The sequence below is a fragment of the Pseudoliparis swirei genome, chromosome 23 (genome assembly GCF_029220125.1).
Source record: "Pseudoliparis swirei isolate HS2019 ecotype Mariana Trench chromosome 23, NWPU_hadal_v1, whole genome shotgun sequence".
NCBI classification, from domain to species: domain Eukaryota; kingdom Metazoa; phylum Chordata; class Actinopteri; order Perciformes; family Liparidae; genus Pseudoliparis; species Pseudoliparis swirei.
This window is the reverse complement of record NC_079410.1, coordinates 2,921,082-2,940,640: the sequence shown is the minus strand read 5'-3', so window position 1 is coordinate 2,940,640 and position 19,559 is coordinate 2,921,082. Positions and strand designations below refer to the sequence as shown.

The 19,559-nt window shown below is 43.3% G+C and overlaps 2 protein-coding genes across 4 annotated transcripts; both read right to left on the bottom strand.

Moving 5' to 3' along the window:
* Positions 1-117: 117 nt before the first annotated feature.
* Positions 118-19,034, bottom strand: tmem100a (transmembrane protein 100a). Of its 3 annotated transcripts, none has more exons than XR_008830611.1 (2): positions 18,762-19,034; positions 118-1,219 (listed from the first exon to the last, which is right to left on the bottom strand). XR_008830611.1 is itself a non-coding variant. In XM_056406762.1 (2 exons), exon 2 carries the CDS (start codon positions 13,490-13,492, stop codon positions 13,085-13,087), a length of 408 nt encoding a protein of 135 aa, XP_056262737.1. In that variant the 5' UTR covers positions 13,493-13,564; positions 18,802-19,022; the 3' UTR covers positions 12,662-13,084. The 3 variants fall into 3 exon arrangements, 2 of the variants coding, with proteins under 2 accessions (XP_056262737.1, XP_056262736.1); XM_056406762.1 differs by lacking the exon at positions 118-1,219 and adding an exon at positions 12,662-13,564 and having other exon boundaries at positions 18,802-19,022; XM_056406761.1 differs by lacking the exon at positions 118-1,219 and adding an exon at positions 12,662-13,564 and having other exon boundaries at positions 18,762-19,021.
* Positions 3,599-10,169, bottom strand: LOC130188405 (sporozoite surface protein 2-like). The gene is made up of 2 exons (XM_056406764.1): positions 7,017-10,169; positions 3,599-4,019 (listed from the first exon to the last, which is right to left on the bottom strand). Exon 1 carries the CDS (start codon positions 7,889-7,891, stop codon positions 7,511-7,513), a length of 381 nt encoding a protein of 126 aa, XP_056262739.1. The 5' UTR covers positions 7,892-10,169; the 3' UTR covers positions 3,599-4,019; positions 7,017-7,510.
* Positions 19,035-19,559: the final 525 nt, after the last annotated feature.

Genomic DNA, 19,559 nt, shown 5'->3' with positions numbered 1-19,559 from the left:
CGAGGTGCAAGAACCCCCCCCCCCACCACCCCCCCCCCCCACCACCTATTCTATCTAACTTACATGAGGGAACATCTGGGATCTTTTTTTTCCGTGGCAGAAACGTACGTGGAACAAAACAGATAACTCTGATTTTTATCTGCAACAATAAATTATAAACATGTTGAAATTCTGACGATATCAAAACGCTGCGTCAGAAATGAAGCTCTGCTGGGAGTGTTATTCGTTTCAGAGTTATGGGCTTACAAACCATAGCACTGGAGGATTTAGAAAATAATAAAAAATCTGAGAATCACCAAAAGTTATTGAAACACGACTTCATCAAATTTCATATCAAATGAGCACAAAAGAACACATGAAGCATAGACTTCTATACAACCAGAGGAGTCGCCCCCTGGTGGTCAGTAAAGAGAATGCAGCTGTAACATGTGAAGCATAGACTTCTATACAACCAGAGGTGTCGCCCCCTGGTGGTCAGTAAAGAGAATGCAGCTTTAACACGTGAAGCATATACTTCTATACAACCAGAGGAGTCGCCCCCTGGTGGTCATGAGAGAGAATGCAACACGTGAAGCATAGACTTCTATACAACCAGAGGAGTCGCCCCCTGGTGGTCAGTAAAGATAATGCAGCATTAAAACATGAAGCATAGACTTCTATACAGCCAGAGGAGTCGCCCCCTGGTGGTCAGGAGAGAGAATGCAGCTTTAACTAAGAAGCATAGACTTCTATACAACCAGAGGAGTCACCCCCTGGTGGTCAGGAGAGAGAATGCAGCTTTAACCAAGAAGCATAGACTTCTATACAACCAGAAGAGTCATCTTGGGGGAGGTCATCTAGTTCAGTCTGAAGTGGCCTGCAGGTCAGAGGTCAGAGGAAGGAGCTGACGTGGTGAACGTCTCTGCAGGAGTCTGAAGCGAGAGGACCGCCCCCATGAAGGACTTGTTCCCTCTCCTTTGTTACACTACACATCTGATCCCTCTGATGGACATCAAGCTCCTGATGATGACCTCATCCCCAACGAAGAAGCAGAAGACTGGAGGGGGCGGGGCCTCCCGGGGTGACGGGCCCTCTCTGGTCTGATAGAGGCCCAAACGGAGCCTTTCCTTCCTGAGCGGTGACTGTTTGTGTTCCAGCGTCTCTTCTCCTGGGCGTGGGAACCGGCTCCTCCCGGAGGTCACGGCTTCCTCCTCGCCGACGGCGAGCACCGTACGTCGGCCTTTAAAACAAAATATATACTTTCATTCTTCGTTTTTTGGATTTTTTGGGTTTTCAAACGTATAAACCTGAAAACAATGAAGATGAATATGGACGCTGATGCATTTAAAAAGTCGTATAATCGTTTAATTTGTTGGGATTTTAGATTTTTTACATGCATTGATGGAGCTGCGTTAACATAGTTTCATATAAATAATATATTTGTTTAATATGGGTTGCTGGGTGGTTACACTGCATCATATATATAATACAAGTTTACATTTATGGTTTTATGAGAGTTTACGCTGCATGTAAAATTAATAACACAACAAATACCATGCATCCTTTACAACCACTTGGGTTTAATGTGTAATGTTTAACGTGTGTCTTGAATAGCAGTACGTAGGATAAATGTAAAATATAAACGTACATTGTATCAAATTTGGAATTATATAATACAAATAATAAAAAAAGTACTTTACCGTAAACCCATGTTGTTGTTGTTTTTACAGTAATATACAATTATATTAACACAGTTACTGTAAAAGTAAAATACGGTTACAGTGCTGTAAACTTAATGTTTAACGTGTGTATTGAAAGCAGTACGTTTGTAGGATAAATGTAATAAATACAAACCTGAATACAAAGAATAACAACAAATAATAGGAATAAAGTACTGTACGGTAAACACATGTTGTTGTTGTTGTTTTTTACAGTAATATACAATTATATTCACACGCAGTTACTATAAAAGTAAAGTTAATGTTTAACGTGTTTGTAGAATTAATGTAATAAATACAAACGTACAGTTTATCAAATCCAGGATTAAATAATAAATACATAATAGGAATACAGTCCTGTACCGCAAACACATGTTGTTGTTGTTGTGTTTACAGTAATATAGAATTACAGCAACACAGTTACTGTGAAAGTAAAACACGGTTTCTGTAAACTTTATGTTTAACGTGTGTATTGAATAGCAGTACGTATGTAGGACGACTGTAATAAATACAAATGTACAGTTTATTAAAATCTGGAATTAAATAATACTAATAACAACAACAAATAATAGGAATACAGTCCTGTACCGTAAACCAATGTTGTTGTTTTTTTACAGTAATATATAATTATATTAACACACAGTTACTGTGAGAGTAAAACACGGTTACAGTGCTGTAAACTTAAATTAGAGTGTTTGACAGTAAGCTACTGTAAACAATAACAACAACAACAACAAAACTAAAGTAATCGAACTCGACATGAAGACATTCCCGGTTTATTTCAGTGTTATGCTCATGATTGTGTTTCCAGGAGGAAGTGTTTCCCAGCTTGATGGCCGTCCTTCTCTGCGCCTCCGGCCCGGTTCACGCCCGGCTGGAGGCGGCGGGGAGCCGTAAAACACGGACTCCTTGCCATTGTCTCGCGTACGTCATCACGAGCAGCTCGAGCTGCTCCTTCCCAGGCGGCGCCCGGAGGAATGTCCACGGCCCCCCGAGACCTCGTCAAAACACCCCTCCCCCACTCAGGAGGCCGGGGGGAGGGGGGTCTGGGTCTCTTGTTGACGGGGATCCAGAGGGGCCACCCGCTGCTTTTACGGGGCCCTCGTCACGCAGGCCGGCTGCAGCAGGCCGACTGGTTTCAGGGATACTTCAGATGGTTTATGGAAGTGTGGCTGAACGAGGTTCTTAGTCAAAGAGGACCAGGAGAAGATGGAGGCCTGGAGCCCAGTGTGAAGGGCCCGCCTGGACACCGTGGGACCGCAGAGTTTCTCTGGGTCTGCTGCACAGTCACTGCAGCCACGCACATGGGGGAGCCCGAAAGAGGCAGCAACAACAAGTTACTCTTTTTTGTGCTTAAAATTATTTTATATATATATATATATATAAAATATGTAGATAATATACATATATATATATTATATATATATATGTATACAGTTTTCATACATTTATTTAATATATATATATATATAAATATTTAATATATAACATATGTATAATACATATACAGATTTTCATATATATATAATATAATATATATAATAATATATATAGAATATATATTATATATATATATAATATATAGAATATATATTATATATATATATATCTATATATATATGAAAACTGTTTATATAGTCTTTATATATATTCTTTTTATATATTTATATATATAATTCATATATATATATATATAAAACTGTTTATATTATATATAATATATATATATATATATACAGTTTTCATAAATATATATATATATATATATATTATATACATATATATATATATATGTTATTTACATATACATATATGAAAACTGTGATGTCGAACAGATGTTGGACATCCCAGTTTCCTTCATGTTATTCAAATCTGATCCACATCTAAAGTCTAAAGATTGTGGTCGACAGCAGAGGATAAAACACGCACACAAAAAACGCCCGACAGAACAAAAGGAAAGGCGAGCCCGTGATGTCGTCCATCGTGCGTCTGAGTGATTCAGTCCATATGCGTGGGGGAGAAAAGAAAACTAATCAGATCACTCTCCCTGCAGGCTGCGTGGTTCCTCCAGCGCTCCGCGGTGGGCCTCGTCTCCCGTGACGCACAAGACGGGGATTCACCTTGTATTTATTATTATAAAGGATTATTCAAACCTGAGATGCATGTGTTCTGTTCATACCCTGAGACTGTGAATCAAACATCTGCATCTGACGTTAGCCGTGACATAAATGTCTGCAGCTCGTGGGCCGTGGCGTCCACACGGACTGAGCCTGATGAGCCTCACTGCAGTGGAACAGCCGGGTTTCCCTGTAGTTCTGATCGCTTTGTATTCATAGACAGAGAAAACAGTTGAAAGAGAAGTTACAATACGTTAGAAAGGTTAGGTTACAAGGCAAGAACACAACTTAGTCACACAGAGGAAAACCACCAAGGCTGGTCTTAAAATAACTACAAATAAAACCACCAAGAGTTAGGTTAAGCAACGAAACCACCAACAGTTAGGTTTAGACCACTAAACCACCAAAAGTTAGGTTTAGACCACTAAACCACCAACAGTTAGGTTTAGACCACTAAACCACCAAAAGTTAGGTTTAGACCACTAAACCACCAATAGTTAGGTTTAGACCACTAAACCACCAACAGTTAGGTTTAGACCTCTAAACCACCAATAGTTAGGTTTAGACCACTAAACCACCAACAGTTAGGTTTAGACCACTATACCACCAACAGTTTGGGTTTAGACCACTATACCACCAACAGTTTGGGTTTAGACCACTAAACCACCAACAGTTAGGTTTAAGACCACTATACCACCAACAGTTTGGGTTTATACCACTAAACCACCAAAAGTTAGGTTTAGACCACTAAACCACCAACAGTTAGGTTTTAGACCACTATACCACCAACAGTTAGGTTTAGACCACTAAACCACCAACAGTTAGGTTTAGACCACTAAACCACCAAAAGTTAGGTTTTAGACCACTATACCACCAACAGTTAGGTTTAGACCACTATACCACCAACAGTTAGGTTTAGACCACTATACCACCAACAGTTAGGTTTAGACCACTAAACCACCAATAGTTAGGTTTAGACCACTAAACCACCAAAAGTTAGGTTTTAGACCACTATACCACCAAGTTAGGTTTAGACCACTATACCACCAACAGTTAGGTTTAGACCACTAAACCACCAACAGTTAGGTTTAGACCACTATACCACCAACAGTTAGGTTTAGACCACTATACCACCAACAGTTAGGTTTAGACCACTATACCACCAAGTTAGGTTTAGACCACTATACCACCAATAGTTAGGTTTAGACCACTAAACCACCAAAAGTTAGGTTTTAGACCACTATACCACCAAGTTAGGTTTAGACCACTAAACCACCAACAGTTAGGTTTAGACCACTAAACCACCAAAAGTTAGGTTTTAGACCACTATACCACCAAGTTAGGTTTAGACCACTAAACCACCAACAGTTAGGTTTAGACCACTAAACCACCAACAGTTAGGTTTAGACCACTATACCACCAACAGTTTGGGTTTAGACCACTAAACCACCAACAGTTAGGTTTTAGACCACTAAACCACCAACAGTTAGATGTTAAGCAACTAAACCACCAACAGTTGATCTGAATGTTGATTTTAATTTGTGTGTCTGCCATGTAAAAAGCCACAAGTTGAAATTCCATTGACATCATTTTAAAGAGCGACACAAAAACAAAGCTGCTGGTTCGTGTCCACAAAACCAAACAGATTGCATTTAGCTGTAAATATGATGATAAACTGTAAACACGTCTCTCAGATGCCCTTCCCTCTTGTCTTGCACTGACTCATTAATGAAGATCACATGAAGGCGTGACCGTGGAGGACAGCGAGTCCTCTCGGAAACTGAGAGCAGATCTTCCTAACGATGACTCCCCCCCCCCCCCCTTCTTGTTTTTGAGACGTCGCCATTTTAATTGAGAGCTTCATGTAATTCTCCTACTTGAGTCCGGAGAACACCTCCCACCAGAGGCTGAAGGGAAGTAAAACAAGTGAAAAAGCAAAATGTAACTGGTGTATGTTCAAAGTTATTGGTCCTAACAAATGAAGTTGAGCTCCTGATTGAACACATAGAAGAAAAAAGGTTATATTCATCATCTTTACTTGGGATTTCAAGGCTCTTATTTCTAGAAACATATTAATAAGTCTAGCTTCCCAAATATTATATGATGAAACATGTGGGTGTAGCTGAAATATCTTCGATTTTTTGGACTGTGGGTCCAAGAAAAGAAGCAAATTAAAGACGTCATCTTGGGAATTATTCACTTTTTTCTGTCGTTTTATGAACCAAACAAGTCGATAATGAGAAAACTAAATACTTTACTTGTGTTTATTCACAATTCTTCACGTTCCTCCTTGAAGTTTCTTGGTTTTCATATGTTCACTGTGACTACGGCTTTCCTCAAAACACATGAACGGAGCCGCAGAATCTCTTTTCTCCACTCTCAGATATCTCTGAATATTTGGCAAATGATAAATCGCCTGTGAATAAAGTGAATAATTTGAACGCCGCTGGGAGGAAATGAGAAGGTGTGTCCGATATGCCCCGCAAAGACAATGATGTCAAAGGAAGTATCGTCTTCACAGCTCTGCGTTTCCTTCTCGTCTGAACAGCTGAGCCGTAAAACCTCCGACTCCCTCCGGCTCCGTCCAGGTTCACCCGGCTCACGCCCAGAGGTCTGAGCTCCATGAGCTGAGAGAGAATGAGACTCACATCTGTTTCCAAGCACCGAGCTCCTCCCTGCTCACAATTCAATAGTTTCTTTCTTGAGTTTGATTGTGTTTTCTGGGGGATTTGAAAGTGAACTTTAACTAAAGCCAGAACTGAACGTGATATTAAATGTGTCCAATATTTCGATGCCTTTGGGTTTATTAACAACACATCAACAACTATTGGATGCGTTGTCATTAAATTGGCTGCAGATGTTCATGTTCCCCTTCAGGAGACTTTGTGATACGCTTGGTGATCTCATGTTTCTTCTTGTGTATTGAAGTTTATCTTCATCTGACGCTGAAAGGTACAACGTAAAGCCAATGAAGTGTCTAAAAGCTGCATTCTCTCTCCTGACCAACAGGGGGCGACTCTGGTTGTATAGAAGTCTATATAGTGACTCTACTTCTCTTGATGTATTCCCTCAGTAAACAATGTAAACATGAGTTTATGACTCAGTCTCTAGTTTCCAGTCTTCTTCTCTACAGCATGATGTCATCATTTATACGTTATGGTCCTTTAGAGCGCTGTGGGTGTTGTTGTGACTCTGAACTCACCTCTAATCCTTTAGTCCGTTACCCAGCAGCCCGCTGTGACACTGAGCCTCCTGGTTGTTGGAGATGACGCCATCGTCCTGTTGAAGTGGGAATAACTGTAACAGGAAGTGCTCAGGAAGAGTTTTCCCTTTATTATCCGGTGGAATGAGGGCGAACCGAGCCGGGCGGCACCTCTGGGCCGGCGGCCGGCCGACACCTCCGACCCGCCGTGAACCGCCGGCGGCACATGAAAGACCCGGAGAGCGCCTCTCGTGCAGAGAGTCCCATCCCACCGTCCGCCGCTGCTGAGCCTCGTCCTGCTGGAGGGAGGAGGTCCTGACAGCCGAGGCTTTTTATCGAGTCCATTCGTTGGCTTCCGACCAATCGGCCGGTCGCCGCGTGTCGGAGGGCGGCTTGGTCCGCCGCTGAGCTCCCGGCTGAAACAACAACCTTGAGGTTCCCCGTAAGTCACTTTGGCGATGGACTACATGTTTCCATTGCATCATCCGAACCGCTTATCCTTTTTCAAGGGTCGTTGGGGTTGTAGGGGGCGTTGGGGTCATGGGGGCGTTGGGGTCGTTGGAGGCGTTGGGGTTGTAGGGGGCATTGGGGTCGTTGGTGTCTTTGGGGTATTTGGGGTCTTTGGTGTCTTTGGGGTCTTTGGAGTCTTTGGGGTCTTTGGGGTCTTTGGAGTCTTTGGGGTCTTTGGAGTATTTGGGGTCTTTGGGGTCTTTGGAGTATTTGGGGTCTTTGGGGTCTTTGGGGTCGTTGGGGTCGTGGGGGTCTTTGGGGTCTTTGGGTTCTTTGGGGTCTTTGGAGTATTTGGGGTCTTTGGGGTCTTTGGAGTCTTTGGGGTCTTTGGGGTCTTTGGGGTCATTCGGGGCGTTCCCCAACATCTTTATTTTATCCTCTTCAACGTTCGGTTACCATTAAATATTATTCCCTTCTTTTTTTCTCCTGTTCCATTCTTTGGTTTCCTCCTCTTTTTTCTTCTACTTCTTTCCTTTCTTTCTTTCTTTTTTCTTTCTTTCATTCTTTCTTTCTTTCTCCTCCTGCATTCTTTCTTCCTTCTCGTCCGCCTGGTTACTTCTTTCCTTTTCTGTCTATCTTGATTTATTTCCTTTCCTCTTTCCTCCCAGAACTCTCCCCCCCCCCTTCTTGAGTTCCTTGATGACTTTCCTTCCTTCCTCCCTGGCCCCTCGTATATTTCCCTTATTACCTCCCTCTGTCCCATCTTTCCTCGTTTGTCATCTTAATCTAATCCGTACAAAAATAAGTTTTTCTCCCGTCGATGAAGGAAACTGAGCGTCTGAAACTCAGGAGGACAAACCGCCCGAAGAAATATAAAGTTGCCCCTGACGTCACGAGGAGAGGCAGAAAATGCCCCATAATATATTTAATAAATATTATAATTTAATATTGTGCCTAAATAAGTATTTATTATTTATTTATTATTATGTAATAATTTAATTTTTTTATAATAATCATTTATTATATTTATTATTTTATTATTTTTGAACAAAGTTTAAATCAGGGTTCTTACACATTTTGACTAATGGATTTCCATGATTTTTCCATGACTTTAAACCAAATTTTCATGACCAAACTGAAATCTGGGTATAAACATGAAACATTTAGAACATTTTGCGTATTAAGCCGTATGCCGGCTTATATTTTGAGTGTCTTTCTTTAAAAAACATATAAATTATTTAAAACTCCATGAACTCAAACTCAGATGAACATGTGATTATAACAAATGTCCATGACTTTTCCAAAACCTTTAGGATTTAAGTTTTTTCCATGACTTTTCCAGGCCTGGAAATTACCATTTTAAATTTCCATGACTTTTGCAGGTTTTCCATGACCGTAAGAACCCTGTTAAATGTTATTTCACATGTTTCAAAAAGTGCCCCCAATTTATTTTAAATGCCCCTGGATTTCAGTCAGTGGGGCAAACATTGCCCCCTAAAAAATTTCCTCCCCCGACTCAAGATGTTATTTTCCTACAAATATACACGACCGGTCACTCAGACAATTTGGTGTTTTCCATGAAAACTCACATTTATTTATTAAATTAATTGCAAAAAGAATATAAAATATAGTCAAGACATTAACCAGGTTATGAATAATGATTATATTGTTAATATTAATGTTGTTCTTCTTGTGGCTCAAAGGAAGGCCAGTTTTAGAGCTTCTCTCACCAGCATAACTGTTTTCAGCTGCGCTCACATAAAAAAGGTTTAAGGGTTTTCTACCCCTCCGCTAGTCTTCTAAGGCGATAACACAGTGTACCACTAGAACACTGGAGATCGGCCTATACACACCTCTGTAGGGACTTCATTAAACACCAGAGAATAGTCATTTACACATTAACTTTGTATAAAGTGTATTTATGATTCATTTAATATAAAAACGGTGCTTTGAGCAATAAGGACATTTCTACCTGACCCCAGAGGAGTGTCTCTCTGGTGTATCTCGTTCCACTGGGAGAACTCCAGTTCCTCGGCCCGTTTATTGATGAACGTCAGCGGGCGGCATGGCGGCCGCTGAGGCCCGCGAGGTGACGCACGCGCGATGCCGGCGGCGTGTCGAGAGGCTGCCGGGCAGCACCTGTCAGCCTTCAGGCACAGCCACGTGTTTCCTTCTCCCGCCCAGGTGGGCCGATACCTCTCTAACCCGACTTCTTCTGACCTCCCCGCCCGGTACCGGCCCACCGAAGCTCCTCCTCCGGAGTTGTAGTGTCTGGTGTCACCGGCGACGCACAGCCACGCAAATGCCGGCTATACATAGACCTCCACGTCCTATTTTCAACCTCTCCGGGTCAAACGGGAGAGTTCCACTTCCCTTTTCACTGCCACGGACGGTCTGACATGTTTGATTATCCGGAGGAACCGGCGGGGGGACAGTGGAGGGTCATTTAGACGTGGTGACGTTAATATTGGTAAAATGAGTTGTGCGTTACGGTGACGCGGGAATAAGAGATTTATAAGGGCCGGATCACGTTAACTACAAGAACAAGAACACGCTGGTGTTTAGAGTGTCGGAGCTTTGCGGTACGCTTTGATCTGGAGGGGGAACGTTTATTCTAGACACTCAAATACAAATGAAGATAATTGTCATCACGTGACTTAAATGAGGATTCTTGAGGAGGCAGAAATCTCATAGACGGATTTGTAAAACCTGAAGTAGCTGAAGTAGTCGGTATATATATACCTATATATATATATATACATATATAAAGATATCTATATATATATATATATATAGATACATATCTATACTGTATGTAGTATAAAGATATATATATATAGATATATATATAGAGATATATATCTATATATACATTTATATATATAAAGATATATATATATAGAGAGAGAGAAATATATCTATATATATCTATATATATACATCTCACTCTATATATATATATCTATATAACTATATATATATATATCTATATAACTATATAGATATATATATATTCATATATATTTATTTTATTGCCCCAATAACTAAGTTCCCATCCGCTTCATGTAAACATGGAACCTCATGGTCCCAGCTGTGAATCAGTTCCATGTTTGTGTTTCCATCAGTTTATTGAACGTCGTGTCGTCCCGGTAACAGCTGAAACATGCACACGATTACATTCAACAAGCAAAACATCGGCTACATTAAGTATGTCTTTACAATATGGAGGCACACTGGCAATAAGTGATCAATACCACAAACAATATTAATTTGCCCCAATAAGCGGAGCATCTTACAATTCAACCAATCAGTGGCCAGGAAACACATCGCCACCTTGGATCAGTCGAATGTCTTCGTTTAGGCATTTGGTCAGAGCGAATGGGAGGAGAGGTGGGAGGAGAGGTGGGGAGGTAAGGAGGTGGGGAGGTAGGGAGGTGGGAGGAGAGGTGGGGAGGTAAGGAGGTGGGGAGGTAGGAGGAGAGGTGGGGAGGTGGGAGGAGAGGTGGGGAGGTGGGAGGAGAGGTGGGGAGGTAAGGAAGTGGGGAGGTAGGAGGAGAGGTGGGGAGGTAGGGAGGTGGGAGGAGAGGTGGGGAGGTGGGAGGAGAGGTGGGGAGGTAAGGAGGTGGGGAGGTAGGAGGAGGTGGGAGGTAGGGAGGTGGGAGGAGAGGTGGGGAGGTGGGAGGAGAGGTGGGGAGGTAAGGAGGTGGGGAGGTAGGGAGGTGGGAGGAGAGGTGGGGAGGTAAGGAGGTGGGGAGGTAGGAGGAGAGGTGGGGAGGTAAGGAGGTGGGGAGGTAGGAGGAGAGGTGGGGAGGTAAGGAAGTGGGGAGGTAGGGAGGTGGGAGGAGAGGTGGGGAGGTAAGGAGGTGGGGAGGTGGGAGGAGAGGTGGGAGGAGCATTACGTTGTTACATTGCATTAGACTGTTGCATTAGGTTCCATTGTTGTGTTCCCTTTGTGTTCCTTTGTTGAAGAGTTAATTTGTTACATTATACCTTTTGTTACCTTGTTCTGTTTTTCCGTTACATTGTTAAATTATTCCTCAACCTTGCTACTACCTTGTTACATTACATTGTTATGTTATTCTGTTACCTTTTATATTGTTACGTTACATTGTTACTTTATTCCGTAACCTCGTTACATCGTTACGTTACCTTGTTACGTTATTCCGTAATCTTGTAACATTGTTACGTTATTCCGTAACATTGTAACATTATTACGTTGTTACATTGTTATTTAACATTGTTACACTGTTACGTTATTCCGTAACCTTGCTACATTACATTTCATTGTTACGTAATTCCGTTTTCATGTTACGTTATTCTGTAACCTTATTCCGTTACATTGTTACACAACCTTGTTGCGTTATTCCGTTACATTGTTCCGTTACATTGTTCCGTTAAATTGTTCCGTTAAATTGTTCCGTTACATTGTTCCGTTTCATTGTTCCGTTAAATTGTTCCGTTACATTGTTCCGTTTCATTGTTACGTTATTCCATTTTCATGTTACGTTATTCTGTAACCTTATTCCGTTTCATTGTTACACAACCTTGTTGCGTTATTCTGTTACATTGTTCCGTTACATTGTTACGTTATTCCATTTTCTTGTTATGTTATTCCGTAACCTTGCAACGTTACATTTCATTGTTCCATTACATTGTTACACAACCTTGTTACGTTATTCCGTTACATTGTTACTTTATATTTTTTTACACTGCCTCATTTAAAGTGTTGCTGAGGCTGATACTAAACTTATTATTTCTGGTTTAGAAACGTCAAAACACAACAGATGTTTGTTTTTCTGCTGCACCATTCTGGATGAATCTCTTTATGAGTTAATAGACGTTTATTACTAAATACGATGATTATGATACTCAAAGTGCTTTAAGAAAATATATATTTAAAAGGTTAAATACTCCCTTGATCGTCACAGGGAAGTTTAATCTGCCGAACAGAATATATCGTCAGATTAGAATCTAAATCCTCACATCGAGTACCAAACGTCCAGAACAATGGATTTCCAGGACTCTTCCATGACTTTAAAGCAAATTTCAATGACCAAATTGAAATCTGGGTAAAAACATTAACATTTCGAAAATTTAGCGTATTGAGAGTGTATGACGGCTTATATTTTGAGCGTCTTTCTTTAAAAAAACATATTAATTATTTCAAACTCCATGAACTCAAACTCAAATTTCCATGACTTTTCCAAAACTTTTATGATTTTAGTTTTCTCCATGACTTTTCCAGGCCTGGAAATTAACCATTTTAAAATTCCATGACTTTTCCAGGTTTTCCATGACCATACGAATCCTGTCTCCTGGGCCTCTCAACCCCAATACAATCAAAGGGGCAGATTAATGGGACGCTTCCTCCACACGGCCGCCGCGCCGTGGTCATCCATCTTAATTGTGATGCATTCCCTCTGGCGGCGTTCCCAGCTCGGCCAGATGCTCCGGTGTCCGTTGGACAAAACAAATCCTCCGCGACGTGTTCAAAGCATCTGGGCCTCCGAGAGTCTGCGGCCAGAAGCTTTTGAAAAAAAAGGTCGGAAGTCCAACACATGCCGGAACGACATCTGGCCGCCGGTTCTCCAAACCCTCTCCGGGCCATTTTTCCAGACTCAAGAGAAGATCCTCCGCTGGCTGACCACCAGGGTGGTCTGGCTCTCCCGCCGCCGCTCCTTCTTCCTGTCCAGCCTCAGCCGCCAGCAGACGACGCTGGACGCCAGCAGCACCAGGCCGGTCGCCAGCAGCACCAGGCCGAGGTAGGAGATGGTGGAGCCGTGCGAGTTGAAGCTGTAGGCCACGGCGGTGACCACCACGCCGGCGATGAGGACCACCACGCCGAAGGGCACGGTGCAGCGGTAGCAGGACAGCTCCGCCCCGCCGGTGGCGGCGGTCAGCTGGACTTCGTTGACCCCCCTGGGGATGTTCACCACGGCGGTGGCGGCGGCGGGGCGCTCGGTGTTGCACGCCTTCTCCGGCGTCGCTGGCCTCCTCACGGCGTCCTCTTTGGCTTCTCCTGGCATCGCAGGGGGTCGAGGAGCCTCCTCAGGCGGTTCCTCGCCGACGCCCTTTTTCCTTCGCTAGGGTCTCCCGGTCTGCGTGGGGGGGGAACCACCGTGAAGTGAAACATGACCAACGTGTTGCTCAACACACAAAGAGACTAGAGACAGAGACTAGAGACAGAGACTAGAGACTAGAGACAGAGACTAGAGACTAGAGACAGAGACTAGAGACAGAGACTAGAGACAGAGACTAGAGACTAGAGACCAGAGACCAGAGACTAGAGACTAGAGACAGAGACTAGAGACAGAGACTAGAGACAGAGACTAGAGACTAGAGACAGAGACTAGAGACAGAGACTAGAGACTTAGAGACAGAGACTAGAGACTAGAGACAGAGACTAGAGACAGAGACTAGAGACCAGAGACGGAGACTAGAGACAGAGACTAGAGACCAGAGACTAGAGACCAGAGACCAGAGACTAGAGACTAGAGACGGAGACTAGAGACAGAGACTAGAGACAGAGACTAGAGACAGAGACTAGAGACTAGAGACAGAGACTAGAGACCAGAGACAGAGACTAGAGACAGAGACTAGAGACCAGAGACTAGAGACCAGAGACCAGAGACTAGAGACAGAGACTAGAGACGGAGACTAGAGACAGAGACTAGAGACAGAGACTAGAGACAGAGACTAGAGACTAGAGACAGAGACTAGAGACAGAGACTAGAGACAGAGACTAGAGACAGAGACTAGAGAGACAGAGACTAGAGAGAGAGACTAGAGACAGAGACTAGAGAGACAGAGACTAGAGAGAGAGAGACTAGAGACAGAGACTAGAGACAGAGACTAGAGAGACAGAGACTAGAGAGACAGAGACTAGAGAGAGAGACTAGAGATACAGAGACTAGAGACAGAGACTAGAGACTAGAGACAGAGACTAGAGACAGAGACTAGAGACAGAGACTAGAGACAGAGACTAGAGACCAGAGACGGAGACTAGAGACTAGAGACCAGAGACTAGAGACCAGAGACCAGAGACGGAGACTAGAGACTAGAGACGGAGACTAGAGACAGAGACTAGAGACAGAGACTAGAGACAGAGACTAGAGACTAGAGACAGAGACTAGAGACAGAGACTAGAGACTTAGAGACAGGGACTAGAGACAGAGACTAGAGACAGAGACTAGAGACAGAGACTAGAGACTAGAGACCAGAGACTAGAGACAGAGACTAGAGACCAGAGACAGAGACTAGAGACTAGAGACTAGAGACAGAGACTAGAGACAGAGACTAGAGACCAGAGACTAGAGACTAGAGACCAGAGACAGAGACTAGAGACCAGAGACTAGAGACCAGAGACTAGAGACAGAGACTAGAGACCAGAGACTAGAGACCAGAGACTAGAGACCAGAGACCAGGTGAGACAGAGACTAGAGACCAGAGACTAGAGACAGAGACTAGAGACCAGAGACTAGAGACAGAGACTAGAGACAGAGACTAGAGACCAGAGACTAGAGACAGAGACTAGAGACTAGAGACAGAGACAGAGACCAGAGACCAGGTGAGACAGAGACTAGAGACCAGAGACTAGAGACTAGAGACCAGGTGAGACAGAGACTAGAGACCAGAGACAGAGACTAGAGACAGAGACTAGAGACAGAGACTAGAGACAGAGACTAGAGACTAGAGACAGAGACTAGAGACCAGAGACTAGAGACCAGAGACAGAGACTAGAGACCAGAGACTAGAGACAGAGACTAGAGACCAGAGACTAGAGACAGAGACTAGAGACAGAGACCAGAGACTAGAGACATAGACAGAGACAGAGACTAGAGACAGAGACCAGAGACTAGAGACAGAGACTAGAGACAGAGACTAGAGACAGAGACTAGAGACAGAGACTAGAGACAGAGACTAGAGACCAGAGACAGAGACTAGAGACAGAGACTAGAGACAGAGACCAGAGACCAGAGACAAGAGACAGAGACTAGAGACAGAGACTAGAGACAGAGACTAGAGACAGAGACTAGAGACTAGAGGACGAGACAGACCAGAGACTAGAGACAGAGACTAGAGACAGAGACTAGAGACCAGAGACCAGAGACTAGAGACAGAGACTAGAGACAGAGACTAGAGACAGAGACTAGAGACAGAGACCAGAGACAGAGACTAGAGACTAGAGACCAGAGACTAGAGACAGAGACTAGAGACCAGAGACTAGAGACCAGAGACTAGAGACCAGAGACTAGAGACGGAGACTAGAGACAGAGACTAGAGACCAGAGACAGAGACTAGAGACTAGAGACAGAGACTAGAGACCAGAGACCAGAGACTAGAGACTAGAGACGGAGACTAGAGACTAGAGACTAGAGACAGAGACTAGAGACCAGAGACTAGAGACCAGAGACTAGAGACCAGAGACTAGAGACCAGAGACCAGAGACAGAGACAGAGACTAGAGACGGAGACTAGAGACGGAGACTAGAGACAGAGACCAGAGACTAGAGACTAGAGACTAGAGACCAGAGACCAGAGACAGAGACTAGAGACCAGAGACAGAGACTAGAGACTAGAGACTAGAGACCAGAGACAGAGACTAGAGACCAGAGACCAGAGACTAGAGACCAGAGACTAGAGACTAGAGACCAGAGACAGAGACTAGAGACTAGAGACCAGAGACTAGAGACAGAGACTAGAGACCAGAGACCAGAGACCAGAGACAGAGACTAGAGACTAGAGACTAGAGATCAGAGACAGAGACTAGAGACTAGAGACAGAGACTAGAGACCAGAGACCAGAGACAGAGACTAGAGACGGAGACTAGAGACAGAGACCAGAGACTAGAGACTAGAGACCAGAGACAGAGACTAGAGACTAGAGACAGAGACTAGAGACCAGAGACTAGAGACAGAGACTAGAGACCAGAGACTAGAGACGGAGACCAGAGACAGAGACTAGAGACAGAGACCAGAGACTAGAGACCAAGAGACTAGAGAGAGAGACAGAGACTAGAGACTAGAGACCAGAGACTAGAGACCAGGTGAGACAGAGACCAGAGACCAGAGACTAGAGACCAGAGAAGAGACCAGAGACCAGAGACTAGAGACTAGAGACCAGAGACCAGAGACCAGAGACTAGAGACTAGAGACCAGAGACCAGAGACTAGAGACCAGAGACTAGAGACCAGAGAGAGACTAGAGACTAGAGACCAGAGACTAGAGACCAGAGACCAGAGACCAGAGACTAGAGACCAGAGAGAGACTCGAGACCAGAGACTAGAGACCAGAGACTAGAGACCAGAGACTAGAGACCAGAGACAGAGACTAGAGACCAGAGACCAGAGACCAGGTGAGACAGAGACTAGAGACCAGAGACAGAGACCAGAGACTAGAGACCAGAGACAGAGACCAGAGACCAGAGACTAGAGACTAGAGACCAGAGACTAGAGACTAGAGACCAGAGACTAGAGACCAGAGACCAGAGACAGAGACTAGAGACGGAGACTAGAGACGGAGACTAGAGACAGAGACTAGAGACCAGAGACCAGAGACTAGAGACAGAGACTAGAGACCAGAGACTAGAGACCAGAGACCAGAGACCAGAGACAGAGACTAGAGACCAGAGAGAGACCAGAGACCAGAGACGAGACCAGAGACTAGAGACCAGAGACTAGAGACCAGAGACCAGAGACTAGAGACCAGAGACCAGAGACCAGAGAGAGACTAGAGACCAGAGACCAGAGACCAGAGACGAGACCAGAGACCAGAGACCAGAGACTAGAGACCAGAGACTAGAGACCAGAGACTAGAGACCAGAGACCAGAGACTAGAGACCAGAGACCAGAGACTAGAGACCAGAGACGAGACAGAGACCAGAGAGAGACTAGAGACTAGAGACCAGAGACCAGAGACTAGAGACCAGAGACTAGAGACCAGAGACTAGAGACTAGAGACCAGAGACTAGAGACTAGAGACTAGAGACCAGAGACCAGAGACTAGAGACTAGAGACCAGAGACCAGAGACTAGAGACTAGAGACCAGAGACCAGAGACTAGAGACCAGAGACTAGAGACCAGAGACTAGAGACCAGAGACGGAGACCTTCCTGCACTTTCTATCTCCACGCTCTAAAGTGAACCCTCTTTGCAAAATCCCGCCCCAGTGGGGTGTATGTGTGTGTGTGTGTGTCTGTGTGAGTGTGTGTGTGTATGTGTGTGTGTGTGTGTGGGGGTCCGAATGACGCAGGACCGCTCGCCCCGAGCTGAGACATTCCCTGGAGAGAGCAGGATATGACATTACAAACTGCTCCGTGAAAGTTGAGGAGCTTCGAAAATCACACACACACACACACACACACACACACACACACACACACACACACACACACACACACACACACACACACACACACACTCCTGTCTGACTGAGTGGCGATGAATGGGCAGCACGGTGTCGGTTATACTTTCCATCACTGTCAGAGTTTTCATTAAAACATTTTTCTGTGAACAAAACGACCTCCTGGTGATTTATGATGCGCACCGTAAATGACGGTAAATTCACGGTTACCGGTTTGACTTTACCAGAAAGGTGTTGTAACATGTTTACGGTAAATCCTCGTGAAGTGAGGTTCACGGTGGCTTTGTCGTGTGTTACGGTGATGTAGCTCCGGAATAACGGTAATTTACTGTAACTTTAATTAGAAATCTACCAGATTACGGTATAATTACGGTAATTAACTGTAATTTTTTAATTAGATGTCTGGTAGATTCATGTGATTTATCAGAATACTGTGGAATAACTTTAATTAACTGTAACTAAATAGAACATAAATGACACATTGCGGGTTTTAAATGGTGATTCCACCAGGATCCTTTTACCAGTTTTAACAACTTATTGTTTAGTTTACTCTTCCCCAAAAATGCCAAACAGGCACTGATCCCAGCTCATCGACATCTGATGCTCTTCTTTGTCTTATCGTGATCTGAATCTCTAAATGTTAACTAATTACATCTTCTGTATAGTCAATAAATACAAAATAAATGAAAATAAAGCAACTTGTGCCCTCGTGTAGACCTCTGTTTCAGATGTTTTCAAAGATAAATGAATATTTAGGCTTTTATTTCTCGATGTTATTCATATATCTGCTTTCAAAACAATTAAACAAACATTTTGTGTTACTCAAAGTGTGAAGTAACTTAATATAGGGGAGTGTGTGAAATGTGTGTTTGTGATAACTGAAGAACAGGAACACGTTATTGTTGTAATAATCCTCTAACCATGCATTTATCTAACCTGCCGGTGCAGAGGAGCTGGTTCCAGCCGCACTGATTACCTCCAGACCCCCAGAGCTGCCGCGGGGTGAATGGTCCGGTACCTCGCAGCCGGTCTGCAGGTCCTGTGCTGCGGGTCCAGAATCCGGTCCGGCTCCTCTAGTCATGAAATGCTGGTCCTCCTCCACAAAGACCAGCTCCTCTCTGCGGGCTGCAGCCTGAGTCCAGACCCGCGAGTCCCTGTGTGGAGTCCGCTGCGGAGGGACTGGTTCCCCCATCGGGGCGCAACCAGCTCAAGTATGGATGACTGGAGCGTGAAGTTCAAAGCAGTGAAGGGAAAGTAGTGATTTCCGGTTTATGCTTTTCAAAACAATTTACTCTCGGTTTATCAGTTGCGTTTATTCTGAGTGTGCGATCAGTTCATTTCCGGAGAGATGTTGAATTATTATATTATTTTACATTATATTATATTATATTATATTATATTATATTATATGATATTACATTATTTCATGTTACATTATATTATATTGTATTCTATTATTTTATATTATATTATATAATATTACTTTACATTATATTATATTATATGATATTACATTACATTATATTATATTATATGATATTACATTACATTATATTATGTTACATTATATTATATTGTATTCTATTATTTTATATTATATTATATTATATGATATTACATAACATTATATTATATTATATTGTTTTACATTATATTATATTATTTCAAATTATACTATATTATCTTATTTTACATTATTTTATATTATATGATATGATATTACATGACATATTA